General features: G+C 36.9%; 1 protein-coding gene across 1 annotated transcript in view; it reads right to left on the bottom strand.

The window, feature by feature from the left end:
• The window catches only part of LOC104909305 (protein fantom-like), a 30,734-nt gene extending 13,015 nt beyond the window's left edge, over positions 1-17,719 (bottom strand). Inside the window, 8 exon segments of the mRNA XM_010717999.3 lie at positions 1,407-1,512; positions 6,918-7,061; positions 7,828-7,927; positions 9,376-9,639; positions 9,642-9,673; positions 12,784-12,922; positions 13,694-13,782; positions 17,618-17,719. Of these exon segments, the coding sequence (XP_010716301.1) occupies positions 1,407-1,512; positions 6,918-7,061; positions 7,828-7,927; positions 9,376-9,639; positions 9,642-9,673; positions 12,784-12,922; positions 13,694-13,775 (867 nt within the window). The 5' untranslated portion in view covers positions 13,776-13,782; positions 17,618-17,719.
• Positions 17,720-22,247: the final 4,528 nt, after the last annotated feature.

Below are 22,247 nucleotides of genomic sequence, written 5' to 3'. Positions count from 1 at the left end.
TTGGTCCTTGAAATCACTATGTTTCCAAGTGTCTAGGTGAACTTGTCTTTCCCATATCTCATTCAATTTTTTCATATTTTTATCTTCACCATTTCAATAACTCAACTCACTACATGTACAGGAAGAAAAAACAAGCAAACAAAAAAATACTGCCTTTCCCAGACCACTTCACTCTCATCGCTTCCCTTAATTTCCAAAACTGTTGAAAACAAATCCAGCAGTCAAGGTCTTGATTTCAACTTCCAGCTGATTCTGAATCTCCCTCAGTTAGCAGTTCTCGATCTACTTATTTTTTTAAAACTTCTCATTAAAACCTTTGAAAACATCCTCCAGTAAAATCTCCTTGCTTCAACTTCATTCTTCTGCATCTGTGCCTCTACTCATGGTTTTGCATTAACTTCCTTCATAAACTCTAACTTCCCTACTCCTCCCCCTCGATGCATTATTTTCTTGGGTATTCTTCTATACCTGACAGTGCTGTCAGCATTTCACTTTGATGACGCCAAAGCTGTTTTCTATTTAGTTCTCCCTGAAAATATCCCATGATTCCAGTCATGGTAACAACTGGGATGATAATTTTAGTTTAATGTTTCTAGTCTAAAATTGCATTCCTTAGGGAAACATACTTCAATATGAAATAAATCCTTTACAGAAAATGAATATATACCTCCTAGAAATACTGCACAAAAGAAACAGTTGTATTGATTGTCCCAGAGAATTAACTCTTTATAGCATTTAAATTTTAGTTGCATTGATTAGCATATTCCACATTACAAATCATAAAATCCCAAATGTTCAGTCTGCAATTAGTTACATGGATGGTGGTGCTCAGGGACATAATTCAGCAGTGTTAAAGTTAGGGTAATATGGTTAGGTTGTGGTTGGACTTGATGATTTTGAAGGTCTTTTCCAACCTGAGCAATTCTGATTCTATGATAATCAAATATTTAAGCCAGATAGTTTCAGAGTCCTTTGTTCTTGTATGAAGATTACTAAATTTCCTTCATTCAACTGGTTACATTAAAATTCTTTAACAACAAAACTACAAAAATGTTCGGTAGCAACCTGAACTTAAATATCACTACATGGAAAACAATTTTAGGCTCTTAACATCCCACAGTTTCACAACTTTTTGGCTGATTAAAGGCAAACATATTATTCAGCTTTACCAATTGAAATGTGCATACATCAAAAATGAACTCCCTGCAAGCATACACAATTCTGTTAATACATTTATGAAGAAGCAGAAAAATATCATATCACTAGGATCTTGCATTTTCTGATGATGTTTTCATAAATTTTGTGTATTCAGCAATAACTTGGAATCGAGAAATGTGTATACTTATCTTCCATTAAACCATGATCATATGAGAGTAATGCAATGTCACTGTTCAAATCATAATTACCTCTTGAAGCTGGAGAAATTTTCTTTCCATAGTTGAAAGAGCATTGCTTTTCTCAAACAGCTGTCTACGGACCTTAATCATTTCCATATTGTCCCGAATGTTCGACCTTCAAAATTGTATTAAAAAGAAACACATCATGAGCTTGAAGATGACAAAATGACGTCCCATTATTTTTGTCTTGTTAAGTTGATATCATGGAAATCAACTTTCTAAAATACATTTGAGAGAAGATCTAGCATGTGGGAGCCAACTTAACTTTGTCTTCTATGATTTATGTTAAAGAATTTAAGTAATTCAGGATATCATAGGAGCAATCAATATACAGAGATGTTGATTTTATCATACACTACGTATTACAGAAAAAGAAAACAATCCATAACCTAGAGATTGTTTTCCAATCAATTCTTTCCCACCCTTCAAAGCAATTGTTACCATTTTATGGAATTTTCTCTTACAGTTTACACCTATGAAATACTGTTAAGAAAACTGACTTAGCAATTCACACTGCTAACACCTAAAGAACAGCACTCTAAACACGTTGCAGGTGACTTTAACTATATGAGAATCATTTAATATCCACATAGATGTTCTATATCATCGCAATTCTAAGATTAACTTGAGAATCCACTTAATAATAAAACTTTAAAATTACATTCAATTTAAATAAATACTTATTTCTAAAGTTATCCTTTACTTCAAACAGTGAAAGCAGACTCTTTTGCAGTTTCTTCAAGTACAGGAAGAAAAATCAATTCTTATTTTTACAAATAGAAAATCAGAACAAATCTTGATCATTTGAAAGGTACTTTCTCGTCCAATATTTATTTGTTTTAGGTATATTGGAGGAATTGTCATAATGCCACATGGGAGCAAGAAAACAGACAAAAAATTTATACATCTGTAAACCAGCTGAGAATGCAAAATACTTTCCTCTTTTGCTTTAAAATATCAAAGTTTATTGTGTTTTGGCATTGCCAAGTTAATTGTCCTTACACAGGAGATAAACATACTCAGAAATCCCCAAGAAACACTAACACAATACTAAGACAATCATGTGCCTAAAACATGTTATCTACATAAATTAAAGTTATGGTGAGTATAGACAGCAGTATTGTCTCATGCTAGCTATTTAAAAGCTAATGTAGTGGCACATTTTTATTAATCTTGTTCCACACATCAAACAAAAGGCTCCGATGCCTTCAAAGGCTTTTTCTTTTCCTTTTTTCCCCCTTCTTTTTTTTAAGCTGAGGGTCTTTTTTTTTTTTTTTCCTCTTTTAAGTAAAAAAAGGAGCAGATGATAGAGAAATTTATGATGTACAGATGTAAACCCCATGGCTCCTGACAATCAACATTAACTATTTTTTCAACAATGAATGAAGCACTACTTGATTTAAATAGGTTTTGGGTACTGATATTATCAGTAACTTATTTAAACTCAGAAGAGAAAAATTACTTTTTATTGGGATCAGTTCCATTCTTAGAATTGTAATAATATTTATCGCAGGAAGCTACATGACAAGGAGCACGCTGTTTAAGAACAAAATCATTCCAGATTTAGTTAGTTAAGGAAGTTAATTGAGGAAGATTATTTTGGTTTTCCATAAATGAAGTCACAAAACAGAACAGAAGACGAACTGATTATCCACATGGCTAAGTCCCTCCCAGGTAGCTGACTTAATTTATAAGTCCCATAACATCTTCCCACATTTTCTAGAGTGGTTTAAAATAGGAGATAAATAAGGATTTAAAAGACAATGTTACCTTTCTCTAATACAGGTAATATTTTCCTCAAAATTTAAAAAATAACCTACAAGAATAAAGCTGCACCATGATCACTCATTCAATATTTTCTCTACTGCCCTAAAAGACAAAAGTTCTGCTGCAGATCCAGGAGACACAAAGACATATCTGCAGATGAAGTCAGAAAATGAAAACAAACTGGTGCCCTTTTGTAGCAATACCCTTGATTAATGAGCATGCTGATTTAGCTCTAACATACTTTCTGCCACAAGCACAGAAATAAGGAATATAAACTTTGTCTTTCCACTCTAAACTTCATTTAAAAACTAGATTAAAAGACTGAAATTGAAATGCAGTTATGAGAAAGTAACTTTAAAATACTAGGTCTTAAGTTTGGGGTTGATATTTGCAGAACAATGAAGACAATCTTTTCCAGGCCTCATATCCTTTGGATTAAAACAATAGAGTAGGATCCCAACAATAGACTGGGGACCAGCTGTGTGGAAATAGGAGTCCAATAGCAACCTTCAACAGAAGGAAATGATTAATTAAAGAATCTTGACCAGCATTGTACAAATTTATGCCAGTAATTCCCAGATGGCTAAGCTAATAAAATCGAGGTCTAATTAAACCACATCTCTTGCATCTAGTCTTTACTTCCATATGAGCAGGACATTGATACAAAACCAAGATTGCTCTTAAAGAGTCCTGACAGTTCTTTCAAATGGGACTAGCAAATCTCAAACATTCTCCTAATCACATTCAGAACAAGAAAAACAAACATAAAGAATACCACAGATATACTTTTCAGGCTCACATACACTCCATCTGGCAAAGTAAGCAAAAGGCTTCTAGGCTAATAGTGTTTAACCACAACTACACCAAAGAGCAAGACAGGACTCCCAAGAAGAGAAGTAAAGAATAGAACACCAATATGCAGTACCCTTTTGTTTTACAACACTTGGGAAGTAACAAGCTCATATACTGACATACATTATTGTTCTTTCCCTTATCTCTTGTCCCTTAAAGGAAGTGAAAGATAAAGAGAGAAAAAACAATTACCTTTTAGAAACACCTTATATTTACTGAAAGCATATTTGTAGAAAACAAAAACAATGGTATCAAGAGCTGTAAGCATACATATGTTACTGAGATTATTTAAATGCCAATATAAAAGTCTGTATTTGTTTGTCTAGCTAATAGAGCTAATCCCAAATGACAAAAACATCATGATCTTTAGGAAAATAGGTTCAGTATAAGAAATCTGATATGGAAACACAAATTAAAGTTGTTTTGATAATTGATACAATTTAGAAGTGCCATATACATGCTGCAGTCTCTCAAAACAATATAAATACAATGAGGCTAACATGTCCCACATTTTAGCCTAGGATTGCAATGTTATAATTCAGACACTGAAGTCAGCATACATCAAATGATACTCCTGCCTAGAAATCTTAAAGTGTAGCAAGTGCAACTCCAGAACAACCTTGTAGCCAAAAAAAAAAAAAGTCAAAGGAATAAAAAACCTGACAAAGCTTTCTTATTTTTACAGAAGAAGCAGCAAAAGTAGTCAAAAACCTAAAAAACACAAACACATGTAAATGCCAAATACCTGTTTTACTAATGCATTTCAGGTTCTGAAAATGATTTGTGGAAATTAGCACGAGAAACTAAGGTACTGAAGCTCACTGCTGGTAAACTGTGATTATTGAGACTGAAAGTTTTAACTAACACACTGTATATCACAGACAACAAATCATGAGATCATAATGGTTTCTGGTCACTTTTAATTTGGAAACTAAATGCTAAATGCAGTTGAAGTCTGTACTTAAGAAAATGTTTAGTCTAACAATCCACAAGTTAGAGTTAGTGTTCTAACTCAAGTTCCTTGATTTAGAATTAAGCCAGAATTCATTTTTCTGAAACAAAGTCCAAAGAGTCACTAATGAAATACTGAAATAAATACTGGCTGCAGATGTGTTACAATAATCAACTCAAGGTGTATGTTGTGTAACAGCTAAATTCACACAATCATACAGAATTGTAGGGATTGGAAGAGACCTCTGGGAATCATAAAGACCAATGCCCTTGCTAAAGCAGGTTCCCTACAGTAGGTTGCAAGTATTGCAATGTATTGTTATGTCATTCTTGTGTTATATAGAAATTGTAGTCAAGAAACCTGGATGAGCAAAGATAACTTCAAAATATTAATGGACTTCTTTCACTTACAGGACTCAAAATAATCCCTTATTGCTGATAAATCCACGAGTATCAACTGTAGCTGCTTTACTACATAAAAAAATCATTCAGTTATTTAAATCACAACCATTTCATAATCAGCTAGCAGAATAAAGAATGTTTTCCTAAAGTTTGGAAGTTACATACAGGAAAACTGGAGAAAGCATCTTTCTGTTAGCATCTGACAGTTTCTAAATAATTATAACAAATTAACACTGTCTCTGAGGAGTTAACTAGATGACAGCCAAGTGTATTCTAAGAAGATACAAGGAAAAGTTGCCAACTGTAGAAAAACTGAAAGACATTCTATAAAAGCAAAATAAGAGGACCTTACCAGTTACCTGAATTTCCAGTTTTTCTTCATAGCACTATTCAAAAACTTGTGTGTTGATGCAAAGATTAGACTTTTTTTTGTCATTCTTGTGTTTATTTGAGTGAAACCACTAATGCAGCCTGTTCTTAATAACACGGGATTTTCAAGAATGAAAGCTAATGAAAACCTAAAGATAATTTCTACAGGTAACTATAATTACACATAAACCCGTTGAGAACAGTGTAACAGCTATGATTCACTCAGTGTAAACAATAAGACTTGAAAAACATGGGAATTAATAGCTTTACATTAACTATTCTAGCAGTGAAATTATGAGGGACACACCCTTCTGGATGCTAATAGACATTTTTCAGCTTTCTTAGTGTCTTCAGCCAGACAAAGCAACTCTTAAGAACTTAACATATCTGTTATCAAGTTTGGTTTATGTGACATTACTGATGCACAAAAGAATGCTCACATATAGTTACTTTTGCCTTCCTAGGGGATCACGTTATTATATGTCTCCCTCATATCCAAGTAAAACTTTCATTGACATCTAATGAAGAAGGAACAGAACTGGACCCTATTTGATTCTTAACACAAAAGTAGCAGGTTGAATTTAGAACAGTAGGAGGAAAGCAAATATATCTAAAGTTACACAATTCTGCACAAATTGTTATAAAACTGGAAGAAGAAAGAGTGAGAGAAGAGATTAAATTCAGACACTTTACTGTGAGACAAGAACATTTATCTGAGTTTGTTTCACAATACAGGTATAGCACATTCCATCAAAAATTCACTAACCTATGCCAAACAATTCACTAACCTAAGCTAACAAGGCCATTACTTTTTTTACTGTTACAAAAGAGTATTAATGAACATTAAATTACTATGAAATTATATTGAGAAGTTTCTCAGGCTTGTGTTGAAGAACTGACAGATGAACAAAGTTTAATGATCTCAATTTCAATTTAATCTGACTCAGCTGGAAATTGATTCTCTAAAATGTTAAGTATTAAATTATTTGATCATTTGTTTAAAAGAAAAAAATCAAGCAAAAAACAATCATCACAAAGCATTATCATAACTTTCTCCTAGCTTAGAACTATACACAGTCATTTGGTAAAATATTATGTAACTTAGTTCCATTAAAAAAAAAAAAAAGAAATGAATAAAGCACATACTCTAATCATGGAGACTTTCATTTTTCACAGTACCTTTGGCTTGCTGCCTGTTGCTCTTTAAGATGTAGGGCAGATTCTTCAATTTCTTGTTCTTTCTTTCTCAGCTGAGTCCCAAGTAACTCTCTAAGATGCTCCAGTTCCTCAATGCGCTCCCTTTGGGAATCAATCACAGTTTCCCTGCCAGAACAAGTATACTGTGTTCCAAAATCAGGTAAGCATATAAATAAATAAATAAATATTTTTCTGTACTCTAAAGCTTTTGAAGCATAAGCTACAGTTCTTCTTTACCTCATACACCAATTGTAGACACAAAAAGTATCATATAGTTTTTTGGTCACACTCTTGCATTTGGCTGCTCCACCCTAAAGTTAGAGCAACTATGGTTTTTTTTTTTCCCCCCCCAACTGTGTGAATTGAAATATCAGAAAGAAATGCTATCTGAATGTTTTTGGCATTGTAACACTTATTTTTTTCCCCATTAGAGTTTAAACAATTAGAGAAAAACTGCTGTGAACACCTAGATTCCTGGCAGTCTTAAACAGCTCTTGCTTTCCTAGTACTCAAAGTGATTAGTATAGGATAAGGAGTCACTTCTAGGCCCTTCTATAAAATTACTAAAGATTTTTTCATACAACATACTAGTATATATAAAAATATTTTAAAAATAAAATCTAGCTGCTCAATTCGGGCTAAACACAGAGACTATGTTAACATCAGTGCAACTCAAACAACAGTAAATTCCATTCTATCAATGACATGTAGCTCCATAAGTTTTAGGGAAAGAATGTCATGATGATAAAAAGAATTTTTGTTAGCACTGAAGTTGAACAATTTCATTTTCTTTTGCGAAGTGGTAACTTCAGAAGAGTGTAATTTTTTCCTCAAGAAAACCACAATTTCTAAGAGTTGTAATAACAGAAATGAAAAAATATGAATATCATACAAATTTCTTATTTTGGCTCTTGCACCCTCGAGCATAACCTGGCCGCATCCTCGGGGAGGAGACTGGGGTGGTTTCACTTCTAAATACTGCACACTCTTTCCTAATAAGAAAGGAAAGAAATTTCTGTGATGTCAAATGAAAAAGTATCTTGCAGAAAAATATAATGCCTAGAGTAGGAACACTTAAAACATCTCTATAGATGCCATAAAAAGCATTTTCTTGTGAAATTCACATAGAGAGATAATTAGAGTACCAGCAATCATAGCTGCTGTAACATTTCAACCGCAGGCAACACAGTATACACTGGTAAAGAGAGATGTTAAAAAAGGTCTTGAAATACTTTTCTTTGGAGGTTTGAAAGACAGAGAACTGAGATGGTATTTTCAAAGAACAGCAATTGAAAATGTACTTGAAATCACTTGAGTTGGATCTGTTCTTATGCCAAGAGAAATCCTCACAACATAATCAATCAACACTTGCTCTTCAATCCTCAAAGCAAGTAACCCATCTTTCCCTGCTAGCGTTGGGCCTGAGTAAATTTATCATATTTCAACTATCTTATTTTGAGGAAAAAAAGAGAGAATATTAAGTGTAAAATTTGTCAACTATATTATTATTATATATTCCCTTATATTCAAATTCACAGTGGTAGAGCTCATTGCTTTTCAATAACTTTATAAAAACATGATGAGTGTTTGCAGTTTGGGCTTCTTGAATAATCAAGATAACCAAAATAAAGACCAGTGGCAAGGATAGATGGAAAAAAGCACATAAGTGGCCATCAGCCGAATTCATAGTCTGGGGAAGTTCAGGAGCCAATTCTGCTAACTTGGAAATTCCAAATCTGGGCCAATAAATTGACCTTTTATTAATATTAAAAACAAAACAAAACAACTCTCAGTACAACTCCTTCTGCAAATATTCTTATAGAAACAGAAAAGTTGTGAAGTGAAATTTCCAACCATAGTTATCAGAAGTAAATAACTGAGAATGAGGCAACCATAGCCAGTAAGTCTTGAAATTAAAAAGCATCATCAATGATGGCTGCACTGTGGTATTTGCTTTCGGAAGTCCACACATGTAGTAGATTTTTTTTCCCCCCAAAGTCCACAGAGCTGTGCACACGTATAAAAAGATGAGAACAAACCTTGAAATTAAGAGGCAAATAATGTGCAAACAAACTACAGGCGTAAAACTTTGTTACGAGAATGCTAAACATTTTCATATAATACTTTTATAAGACATTTAGAGATATTATAGTAATGTCTCTCAATTTTAACTATTAGGAAACGTGTTTGATAACTACTTTATTTTCAAATTTGTACTTTTGTTTCACCCCTACTACTGTGGATTCTCAAAATAAAGACTTAAAACACAAACAAGTTATCATGATTGCTATAAATACATGAAAAAGGAAAAAACAGTGATATTTCTGTCTGCAAGTACTAATGTACACTGATATACAGAAAAAGACATACTCTTGCTTCAGTTCAGCAATAATTGGTGTTACGTATATAAAACACTATGCTCAGTACACATGAATTTTACCTTTCTTTGTGTGTTCCGGTGTGCCAGCAGCACCACTTGCATTTTTGAGTCCAGGGCTATTATGAGACTGAGCGTATTTGTACTGAACAGGCCTACGGCTTTGAATATGGGGCTGCTGTTTGTTTGAAACGAGTTTGCTGCGGAGGATCTCATTTTGTTTCTCAAGATCATGAACTCTCCCCTGCAAACGCTCAGTCATCCCTTCCAGCTCCACAGTACGACCCAGCCGCTTGGGGCTGCCACCAACCTGCTCATTCCTTTTTTCTCTTTAACAAGCCGTATTAACCTGGTGGCCATTCTGGGGAAAATAATAAAAAAGATGAAAAAGAATGTGAAAAGTCAGCATAAAAAGCATTCTGTTGAAAAGAACATAATCACTGTGAAGATTTCAGCATAGAACCTGAATAATAAATTTCAGGTTTTGATATAACTATTACTGCCTGTGAAGAACTCTTTGAAGATAATTGAAACCACTGTGCAGCAATCTGCTTTATAGCACTGACAAATAACAGTTTCCTAAGGCTTATCATTTAAGGTTAGTAAAGGGAGGACACATATTTACTCCATATGCTCCTTAAATGTAATTTTTAACGCATGACCTTATATAGGAACCTCTGCATGCTGTTAAGTAAAGTTACAGATTTTGGATGTGGTGGGCCAAACTATAAAAGCTGCAATTCCACAAAACATTCAAATATTGAAAGAATGCTAGTAATATGCAACATTCCAAAGATCGATCATTTATAGTATTTTAGGATTTAAATACATATGTCAGTTCTTAAACTATTAAAAAGCATAGGTGGAAATATTTAAGAAAGTACTCAAAAAAAAGACTAAATATTTGATATTACCATACTCAATTCAGTAAATATTACCACTGTGCTTCAGAGAAGGAACGGTTTGCTGAAGAATATAAGTAGATACAGAGGGTATGGATTTTATTTGTCTTTAAAAGAATACAAATTTTGCTTTTGGCATCTCAAGAGTTGTACCTTTGATTTCCTTTAGTTTTGACAAACACTGGTAAGCTAGAACAAAAGGGAGAGAGGGCACGTGGAGGTGATGTAATATACAAAAACAGAAAACATACCCAACACTGAATGGAAAAAACTTGGCATATAAAGAAAGAAAAGGTGGCTTTGATGAGAAAGACAAGTTCAAGACATTACAAAATTGGTCACACATCTTCAACTAGTCTCTAGTTTACAGAGAATTTATTTCTGCAGGCTCAGAAAGAAAACTGAAAATAAGGACACACTTCATTTATTTAAAGAATAGTATACTTGTGGACAGGAGCTTCTATTTAAAAGAACAAAAGTGAAACAAAAATCCTGTAATAACTTTAGGATGTCGCAGAACATTACCTGCCTGTAAACAGGTTTTTTTGGTTTGTGTTTTTTGTTTGTTTGTTTGTTTGTTCTGTTATTTTTTTTTTCCCCAGTGTATTTCTACTGCAAATTCATTACAAGCTTCTAGATACAAAAGGGTTCTGGGGCATGAGAGATGCTGGGAGAGAAATTCAGCTTAAGGAATTGATTCCTCTCTGGTGATCGATACAAAAACAATATTGAGAATTCTGGACTCTTTGTGCCTTAAATTATTTGTTCAGACATTCCAATCTGGACATTCTGTGTAATTTTACCTAAGTAGATGAGTGCTGTTGGTAAACCATTTAACAGAAACACTGGACATGCTATTTGGAATGAGCAAACAAATCATTCCACCATCGCTCCACCATGTTGTATTTTATACTAGGCTAATGAAAAAGATGGAAGTTAAGCTAGTCTATTTGATCTTGACTCAGAGACTACTGAAATCAACAGGAAGGAACCTTTCAGACATTAAAAAGGTACAAAATAATAAAATAGTATAAAACAATGATTAAAGGAAGTGGCAGTATCTCCAGATGCCCTTTCAGGAATTCATTAGCTTCAGACCAGAAGATATCTTAGGTTTACTAAATGTTAATTATCTCAAGAATGGCACACATGAACACAACACAGAGTTCTGCTGAACCTAGACTGAGATAGCTTGTACAGCATTAAATCTTAGCAAATCAACTGGAAGATGTTTATATAAGTTTGTGTACAATGGTATCACACATGCGATGCTACCTAGGGCTTCAGCAAAGGTCTCTCTTATCCTGAAGAAAGAATTGCCAACCATATTTGTAAAGGCACTTTGAGGTTAACAAAATGATAAAAGGTTAAAGGTACCGATATTATGAATCAGTATAAAATTTTTTACGCTATGATTGGTGTATAACTGGAGGCTCCAATTGTAATTTCTGGATAGCTCACTGATCATAATATACAGCTCTCCTTCTTTCCATTTGCTAAGCAGAATTAAAAGTTAAAAATGAAGTCTTTTGTTCCATATCATCCTAGTCAAGTAATTTCTTCATTGAGAACTGAATGACATAGATCTCATTTCAGAATGCATCTCAGTTCTCATCTCTCCAAAAAACAGCCCAGGATTTTCTTCTCAGACCATAAAGACAAGGTAGTAGTAATTCATATACTAATTTCTCTGTGAACATCTCACTTGTGAACAAGATTAAGCAACTTTGCTAAGAAGACCAATATATGGAGAGAAAACATTGATGCTTCTATATTACTTGTTCAAAGTCTCTGTTGAAGACGTATAGAAAAACCCTTTACAGTTCTAACAACAAAAATATTACTGAGATATCAGTCAAAAGTGAAGGAGACAGTTTTGTATTTATATTAGTGCTCACATTCCCAACAGACTACAGCTAACAATACTAAGGAAGCAGTGAAACCAATTTCCATATTTATTTAATTGAAAAGTACATCATCAAAACATCCAAACTTTACATCTACATTTATTTCTTTAACTGTCATAACACAAATTAACAATAGTGAAGCAATACAAACAATACACAAGAACATCTGCTTTTTTTTGTAAGTTCACGTCTCCTTTTGAAACATGAGATCTACTTCACTTTTCTTCTTCTAATAGAAATCTCTCATCCTCCTAAATTGATTGACCTTTACCATCATTCATGCCCATCCTGTCTTTCTTCAGTACTTCTTGACAGTGCTAAAGGTGAACTCTTCTTTTGACTAAACCCTCTTCAATCCTCAAGCATGTCTATAAGACCTGATACGTTGGCACGATAACATTACTTCCATATGTTTCATCTATACCTTGTACAATTTCCATTAATTAGGAAAAAATAAGTTCACAGAATAAAGATTGTAGAATGCACTACATGAAGATTCCATTGGGCAGAAGGGAATATGAAGCTTTGAGAGATCACTTTAAAGAGCATTCTGAGAAAAAAATCAGCACAATTGTAATTTTGTTGACAATTAATATCTTAAGTAGCAAAATAGTTACTCTGAACTGAAATAAAACCAAAATTAAAAAAAATAAAGCTCATACCTTTTAATTGTTTCCTCTTGCTTATTTGCATGCTGTTTAAGTAAGATGTTCTCATCACGTAAACAAAGATATTTATCTTCCAGCTCCTTCCGACTGAATTGTGACACAGCTCGCCGAGCTTTAACATTTCGTGCAGATGCTGATTCAATCAAACCAACATAAATTAAGATTACTTTCAATATGTGTCATGTACTTCAACAACACATAATCCAGTCTCTCATTTTGAAATATTGAAGATTGGAAGTTCCCAAGTAATTCGATGTTTTGCATTTGTATGAGTTGATTATTTTTTTCACAGTTATTGGTATATTAATTACTTTTTTCTCACCTCTTACAGATAAAAAAAGTAATTAAAATGACACAGCAAACTAGTTATCTATTGAACAACAAAAAGGAAGTAGTCTAGCAAATAACATGGTACTGTCAAAGACAGTAAAATGTAAGATGACCCTTCCCACCCCTTTGCAATATGTTTCAAAGTAAACATATTGTTTCAAAACATGAAAAGATTAACTCATAATTCTGTAAATTCACTCAGATAAAAGACTGAATCCAGTAATTCCTTTCTAATAGCAACCTAGTAGCATGTCAGAATTACTTCCTACTTTTGGTTCCCATTTTGTTTAATGGGTCTGGCCTTGTTCTCAATTCAGCAAAAGCGCCCTCTTTTTTCCCAGGAAAGATGAAGAATATGCAGTTCGTAACATCTTGCAGCAGTGCCTCTCTTATAACAAGTAACATGAACAAAGAATGGGTCATGGTATCTTTTACCTTTCAGAATTTAATCCAGATTTGCAATGTTATTTGAACTTAATTTTCTGAGCGTGAATGTCAAAAACATTTTCAGAAAGAACCTAAAGAAGCTATAGATCAAAGTCTGTAACAGTAATACATAGCAGCTGGTACAAACCTACTAATCTTCCAATTCTAGATGGAGTTGAACCCACGTCTCTCACAGGCAAGTCTCCCATGGTTTCAGCTACAGCAGACATGCTTTATCTGTGAATAACAAAATTCAAATCAAATTCTTTTCCATACGTAACTTAAGCTGTGCAACTACAATTACTTTATCTAAAAGTAATGACAGATACCCTGAAATATGTATTATACATTATACACAACCGTAAATACTTCTTCAGTTGTTTGGCTCGGGACAATCTAAACAAGCTAAACATCATATCACATTAATCTGTGCAATTCCTTACATTGTGGCCTCCTTTCTATTCTAATAACTCCTACTTTTTATGTTTATGTTCTTTCCTATGTTTTTAGAATTAGATTTCTTAACTTCATTTTCTTAACTTTCCTCATTAATCTTTGGGCTAAGACCACATAGAAGAGTGACCTGAGGGCATTTGCTTATTTAATTGTTCACTTGTTTTAAGACAGGTGAAGGCTTAAGGCATTAACCAGTAGACCACGATGCCATCTGCCATGCTTTGAATCAAACTCTTTAAAAAAGAAAAAAGGTGCTGGGGGTTATGAAGTCATTTCAGCATTGCCCACTGTTCTCTTAGTCTTCTTTCAATCATTGTCATAGCAGAAATTACTTTCTAAGACAGAGACTCTCCTATGAACAATTCTCATAAATCTGAACACATTTCTTTCTTCAGGCAACAGAAAACTTAGCTACACGACAAAGTGAGATTAGTGAAGTATTAATGTGAGAAAGCACTACATTAGTTTCAGAGTAATGCATGAAGATAGATGTTAACAACTACTGCTTCTTCTTTTCCAGTACATGCAACTAGATGATGGCCATGAAGTCAATTAAGGCAGAAACTGCATTAAAAAGGAAGAAAAAAAATACACTGTCCTTTGGACAATCTCCCCCCTACCCCCCCTACTGTCACACACCAATATAAATAGCCAATATAAATCCATATTAAATTTAAAAAGCACTGGGAAACTAACAGCGATGCTAGGAAAGATCAGCATCAGAGGACCAAAGTGACACAGTACAGTCCACAGACATTCCAGGGAGTGTCTGCTAATTCTGTCACAATCAAAACTGATGCTAGAGATACGTTTCTCTTCAGCCAAACTCTCCTTGTGACTTGTCCACACGGAAAGAAAAGGATTAACCTAAATGCAGTTTCCAACAAAACTATAAAGCACAAGTTACATTGACCGAAGTCAGTAAAGACTTCAAATACCACTGCAAATAAATAATATTATCTAATATCATGTAAGCATTCCTGATAAGCTCCTACATTATTTCCTCCTGACAAGAAGCCATATTATCCTGTTCTTAACAAACATTCAACTCCTTACACCACAGTCAATATAACCTTTGATTAACTCAACTTGGCTTCCAATCTTCTGATTATTTTATTTGTTAAAATTTTGGACAAAGGATTATTTCCAGCTTTCATTACTTACAACATACTGATCACATTTGTCTTATGTTTGGATCAAACGTTCCCATCTCGTAGTAGTGTAAAAGCCCAAAGTGATCTGTGATTGCAAATGAACAATTTTTTATGTGCAATTTCATTGCTGCTGGTCACAGAAATAACGCTTCATGATATTGAGGCCCACATCACGCTGACATTTGAACCAGCAGAACAATTCTAATGACATAAACTGTCAAGTAGCTCCTCAATAATCTTAGCTCCCACCAAACATTTTTGTTGTGCGTCAACTCAGTGCTGTCTGCAGTCATCGACTTTTCTCAATCTAAGTTTCCTATTGAGGACATTTTTAGGTGTCACTGTCAACATTATTACAGAAACCTTCAACTCCAGACGATCAGTCCAAATTTGCCTCATGATGGTACCAAGGAGAGGATGCTGTCCTTACACCTCTCTCCATGATGTGATTGCCTTCATCACAGCAATTTTTTTTATTTTTTATTTTTTTTCCATTTTTAGCAGTTTCACAGAGGTCAAGAACTAAAACACTTTACAACCACCACTCCACAATGTTTGTGGTCTATCAAATCAAGCTTCAAAAACTTCAGCACAGCAACAGCCATGGGGAAAAATGCTGATTTTGCACTATTTGTCTCTTGCAAAAAAAACCAACCAAACAAAAAACACCCAACTTTGCTACAGTAAGACTACAGGTCCTGCCATTTTCAGTATGAATGAAATCCACTCACTGAAAACAAAGAAACCAACTGAGCAAACAATAGCAACAATTAACCAAGAACCAAACACACACTTGTTCTTTACATAAATAGACAAAACTGTGTAAGCAGCAATCCATTACCACATGCAACAAAAACAGAAACAATCAAATTGCAAACAAACAAAGATAGCAGGGCTCTGCATGGAAGCCAGTTTTATTAGCAAGACAACATGACCAGCAAACAAATAGCAAAATAGAGCTGTTATAAATCTAAATTCCAGTAAACGCAGGTGATATTCTCAATACCCTCATGAAAAATTAGTTGTTTCATTATGAAGTGACAGAAACAAAACATTCAGCTTTCTTCTGTGTCCAAAGGTAAGTGAAAATTTTCAACCTTTTTAAGAAAAGCGTATTTTAGATACACAGTTTAAACCTGTAACCTGGTTTTAGGCAAAACAGAACTACAGACATAGCACCTGACATTAAAATTCATTCTGTTACTAACATAAAATAACTTATGTCTCTAATAATCACTAAAAGTCATTGTTTATTTTCTTCTTTGGGGAATACATTGAACAGCAAACCTGCCCTACAGTTACTTTGTTAATATTAGCACAATCTCAGTCACAAATACTGAAATAAATTATCTTCCTTGCAGCCAGTGGTCCCAGCAATATTTCTAAAAGCTTGAATTCCAAATGACTTCTTCGGAAAGCACTTCCTCAGTGATTAAACCTGATGGAAGTATACAGCAACATGACAAGCAACTGTATTGAAGAGCACAGTGTTTCTTAAAGCATAATAAAGCAATAGAGATTATAAAAATACCATCTGCAACTGGATGGAGCCATGTGCCATACTCAACCTCAATAGCTTAACACTCCTTATTTCCAAGAGAGATTTCCCTATTCAGCCCTCTTGTTCCCCCAAAAAACCCACACAAAATTAACTTCACACATAAAGAGAGGAATTTGCTCCATATGTCTGGAATGAAACTATGAGAATCTAAAGTAAAGAGATTGAAGGGCATAAGCAAGAATAAAAGAGGGATTCAAGTTACAGAAACACCAACTTACACACTACGGTGGCTATAAGCCATTGCTATCTGACAAATTACTGCAAAAAACTGCATGCAAATTTGCAGAGGTATAGAAGAGCAGATAGCATTAAGCATGAGTGCTTGAAGTACCAAAGCTCATGCTATAGGCCCATGTTCTCACACAACCCACAAAGCATACTGCTCCTCTACTATCATTCCAATGGGGCAAGAGTGAGGGGGGAATGTGGAAATTTCCATAAGTTCTCAGCTAGGGGTGCAATAAGGGGCACTTTCTAGTGATATCTTAAAGACTAAGACATAAACTTAATTCTTTCAACAAAATTTAGATCTCTGCATGCCTTGACCACAGATGGGATGATGCTTTTCTCACAAAACCACCACTGTGCCTCTGCTGAAGAGGAAAAAAAGAGCAGCCCAGCCTGGTGCCCCAGCCTATCACAGCATGCTCCCAGCCCACTCCTAAAAGATAAATGACTGCACTTTATTAGCCTTCTCAACCTAAACAGCCGCACTTTCTGCTTGTTCAGAGCACATACTTTCAGCTTTTGGGCATCCTTACAGTGGGCTGTTCTGAGGACAGAAGGTTGCTATGGCTGCTAAGGGGCAGAACGCCACGCCCTGCTGCAGGCTGAGGAAAGGGACCTCACAGCCCTGCCAGTCCTACAGAAACGCCAACAAACACCAAAGCCCACGTCTCACCTTCCTCGCACCATACAGGCGCTCCTCGGGCTTTTCAGCCCTGCCTCCGATACATTCTGAGGGGCGGAGGGACGCGGTCTTATTCCCTTACGAAGGCATACAGCGCTCTGGGCTTATTTTTACCCTCAGGCGCAGAAATGAACCCCTCTTCGAGTCCTACAGTGTTGGCTTTACTGGATACACGTGTGCCAGACACCACAGCTGAGAAGAGCCTCAGAGCTACTTCAACAGCAAAGCACAGCGCGATGCTCAGCGTCTCCTCGAGGGCGGCGGGCGCAGCCCCACTCCTCGGCTTTCTGCGCAGGCGGCACGGCGTGTCCTCAGAGCCGCCGTTCTCGCGCGGGAGCAGCCTGCTCCGTACTCACAGCTCCCGCCAGACCGCGCCGCGTCGTAGCGCTCCACTAGCAACTACAGCGGTTCCCAACCGGTCCTTTCCAGTTCCGGAGAGCGCGGCTGCGCGCTGCCTGATGGGAATTGTAGTTCTGGGCGGGGCCGAACGGCGCGGCGTCATTAGGATCGGTGGTAAAGCGGCACTTCCTGTGTCCGTGCCGTGGTGCTTGCCGGGAGTTGTAGTGCTCTGAAAGGCGGGAGATGGCGGAGCGGCGCGTGGGCGGGTTAAGCGCGTGACTGCTGCGCGTGGAAGCGGCAGCATGAAGAGGAGAGCGGGGGAGCGGGAGAAGGAACTGAAGGTACCTGCGCCTTACTTCCTGCTCTCCTCCCGCTCTTAGAAAGGCAGTCAGGGCGAGCCCCTGCCCTGGCGCTGCTGCAGGCGGATGAGCAGATTGGGGTTCGCTCGCTTCCGAGTCCCTGTAGCAGCAGCAGCGGTTTGGGTGGGAGCTGAGGGGAGCACAGTTTATGCTGCACGCGCTCGTCCCGCACGCGGCTTTGCTCCCCGGCACTGAGGCGGGCTGTGCGGAGCGGGGCAGAGGGAACGCGCTGAGCGGAGCGCTCGGGGTCAGCGAGCTGCCGGGGCTGAGGGTTCCGCCACGTTTAAGGAGGGTGAGCAGCCTCGCACCTCGCTAACCATAAGGGATTTTGCTCACGGGGCTTTGGGTGTTTCCATTAAAAAGGAGCGCCAGGTGCCGCGTGTGGGAATCATTGCGGTAAGTGTAAAATCCTGTCGACGACGTGTTGCGTAGCTACACTTCTATCAACCAATTTAAAGCACTGCTTCTCTTTGCTAAGCCAGTCCTAAATAAACGCTTCCAGATCTCCCCTGTTCCCCCTGCGTGTTCACGTAGCGCCGTGATCGCGCGCCCGGAGCAGCGCTGTTTCGCGCGCTGCAATGCGCTGCGATCCCCGGGCGCCGCGCTGCTGTGTGCGCACGGAGCGGCGCGTGCGGGAGGTGCGAGTTTGCAAACTGATCGCAGGGCGGTGCTGAGCGGGAGGCTCGGGCTGCTGCAGAGTTACTGAGAGGTTTCTAAGGTAACGCTTCGGCTTGCTTGCGTGGGATGCACGCTGGTGTTGGTGTTGCTATTAAATTCTTGCTGTTAGTTATTTCTCTACAAGGGTTCGGTCTCGCAGTTTGCATCTAAATGCTTTAATAATAAATGAAAGCTAAAGGGCCTGTTCTCTAATTTGCTTCTCAACTCTACAGGACCAAGGTTGCTTTCTTCCTTCACAGTCCTCAGCTTTCCCTCTCTGCTGAGAAGTGTTTCAATCCTTTTGTAATCTTTATATATGTGTAAAAGCACACACACGTAAACTGTCCCATCTCGTCCAAGCCAATTAAACTAAATTAAAAGAAAAATAGACTTTTTTTTGTTTGTACATTAATGTTGTCCATCCAAGGCCTGAATTCAGCGATTATTTCACAGTTTATCCCAAACACATTTGGGAATTAGGATAAGTCCTTATTGTTGATAGGTTTTGGGTATTCTGAAAGGGAAACAAAAGGAGCCCTCAGAATGCCTGAGAACAAAGGGTGTGGAAGCAGGAGGGGTTATATAGAAATAAATGAACCCTTTCTCTTAAGGGATCGTTGTCCTCCTGCAGTAATACAGACTGGTATTTTTTTATGCTCCTTAACTACTGATGTTATCTCTGGGCTCCTTGGCACTAAGCTGGGTTCTCCCTTTAGTCCCTGAGTTGTTGTCCACCAAAAAGTCATAGAACTACAAAATGTTTTGGGTTGGAAGGAACCTTAAAGCCCACCTGGTTATAATTCCCCACTGTGGGCTGGTTGCCAACTGCTGCCCAGGGTCCCATCCGACCTGGCCTCAATCACTTCCAAGGGTGGGAAATGCACACTGAAGGTAGAGGAAGTGTGTTCTTAATGCATTAGCACCGCCAGGGGTTCCATCGAGAGGTCCTAATCAAAAAATGTTCTTCGTTCACCCCAAATACGAGTGAGGTTAACCCAACCTCTCCTGGAGAGCAGGATTGAAATGCGAGGGAAGTAGTTGGACCAAGGGGCCGGTTGGGTTTGTGCTTCTCCTGGCAGTGACTCTTGTCTGGAGAATTAAATCTTGAATAAAAGTTTGTGTTTTGTAATATTTGTGTGCTGCTAAATGCTGTCTTTCCAAAGCCTGGTAACTGGCTTTAGCTTTGTAATTACGTGATATGCTTCTTATATGGTAAGCTGTTCTTTCTCTTAAATTTTCACGGGTATAACCAGTTTTGATTTATGCTGCTGTAAAGGAGCATTTCAGTTCCAAGAATGTGTGGTAGGGATTTCTTCAGAGCGCAGTGCCATTATACAGCATTTTCCACTTTGTAACTCACCCCATTGGATTGTGTAAAATGGAATGTCCAGTTGAAATGAGACTATATGTGGTGCTCCAAGCCAAGGAGGGCTCCTTCCTGTAGAAGGATGCAAAGTCATTACTGGGAAGAGGATCTGAAAACAAGCTGGAGAATCATAGCTGGAAGTGATCTATGCAGCTGTGTTAAGCTCCGTGTGTTGGTGGGTTGATGGTTGATGGACTTGGTGAGCTTAGAGGTCACTTCCAAGGATTTTATGACTTTCTTATTTATTCTATGATTTTGTGTTGGGGATGGGTCATAGAGTACATGCCACCTTTGGGGATGTTGGATACCATCAAATTCTCTAGTCTTTCCCGCAGCAAATATTACGTATAGAAACTGAGCTGTTAGAGGAGATGTTACTCATTAAGAGGAGACACTTTAAAGTTCAGTTTTTATTAATCACTTTATAGTTATTTTTATTCTCTTTGCGTTGTTGGTCAGAGTTCAGCTTCCAGTAAGCTTCTGGTTCCCATGTTAAACAAAAGCAAATGTGTGTTGGTGGAGAGTCTAATTTTTTCTTCTTAAACTTGGCAAGAAAGCTGCAGTGCTGGTGGACTGTTATCTTGATTAGTTCATCTGTAACACATGGCTGGTTTCAAGACTTACGTTGTCAAAAATGCTTGAAGTAAGTTTCAGTATGATGTATGCCAAGTTCTAGGAACTACATCTATATACCTCCTCTTGCCACTGTTTGCATATTAAGGCCTTAAGACATTGCCATAAGAAAAATGGGATGCTCAGTTAGTCTGGAGCATTATTTTCCTTTACTTGAAAAGGATTACATTGATGGCCCAGTTCACAATTACCTTGTGTAGCTGTTTATGCTAATTCACATTGCTGAGAAACCAAAACCAGCTTCAGAGAATTTATTCTGCAGACATTGCTGTAATATTTGTACAGCTCCCAGTGCAGCTGGGACCCCAATCCAATAAAGTTATTGCTATACAAATAATAAATGCATCAATATGCACATATCTGAATATTCACAAGGCTTTTACAAAGATATTCATGTGTGATTTCACATTTGCGAGATGTTAGACGAAGTGACAAGGCAATATAAAGCTTTAAATAACCCAAAGCTTTGCATGTGTTTTATTTACAAGGAGTAGCAGGGAACACAGTAGCTTGGCTAGATTTTGATGAAAAGTTGTGTTTCCTGCATCATCTTCATTTTTACTGGCTGGAAAAGATTATTTATTTGAGATGAAATATGTTGCTTCAACATATTAATACCAAGGGGCAAAAAAAAAGTATTCTCAGAATACTTAAGAGATTTTAGGATCAGTGATGAAAAATATTAACCAGACCATGAAGTGCATCAACTTCATCTGTTCGGAGTTTGTTCAAATATTTCATTGTTTTCTTGTTTTTTTTTTCCTATTCTGCCTTTTAAGACATAAAAACATTAAATTTTCCAATTGACAGACTAAATAGATTCCTTTAGGAGTTGTATTTGGGCAAATTAAAGTTAATGAAACAGCTTAGATACAGTTAAATAAGCTTGTTGTCATGTCATATTTCTGCTTAGGTAGATGGTGTGCAGGTTTTTTTGCAGAATCAGCAGCCAATATGCCAGCAGCAATTTTGGCAGTAATCACATTATTGGTCCATCTCGTTATTAATGGGACAATAATTAAGAAATAGTGTTGTTAGTAAAATAACACACGGTTTGTGTATTGGAAATGGTCAGGTAGAAACCTTGCATATGCAGAATAAAATATAAGAAAGAACGAGTGGCAAATGTTCCTCGCTTTTAAATTCATCACATTCCTGCTGCTTAAATTGCCTCAGCTGCTAATGCTGGAACCATTACAGTAATGGACTTGGCAAATGAAGGAGAACCAAGACATACACACTTTATTACTGGAGGGGTAATTTTCTC

This window comes from Meleagris gallopavo, chromosome 13 (genome assembly GCF_000146605.3).
Source record: "Meleagris gallopavo isolate NT-WF06-2002-E0010 breed Aviagen turkey brand Nicholas breeding stock chromosome 13, Turkey_5.1, whole genome shotgun sequence".
Taxonomy (NCBI): domain Eukaryota; kingdom Metazoa; phylum Chordata; class Aves; order Galliformes; family Phasianidae; genus Meleagris; species Meleagris gallopavo.
Note: the sequence above shows the minus strand (reverse complement) of the source record. Positions and strands in the feature narration are given on the sequence as shown.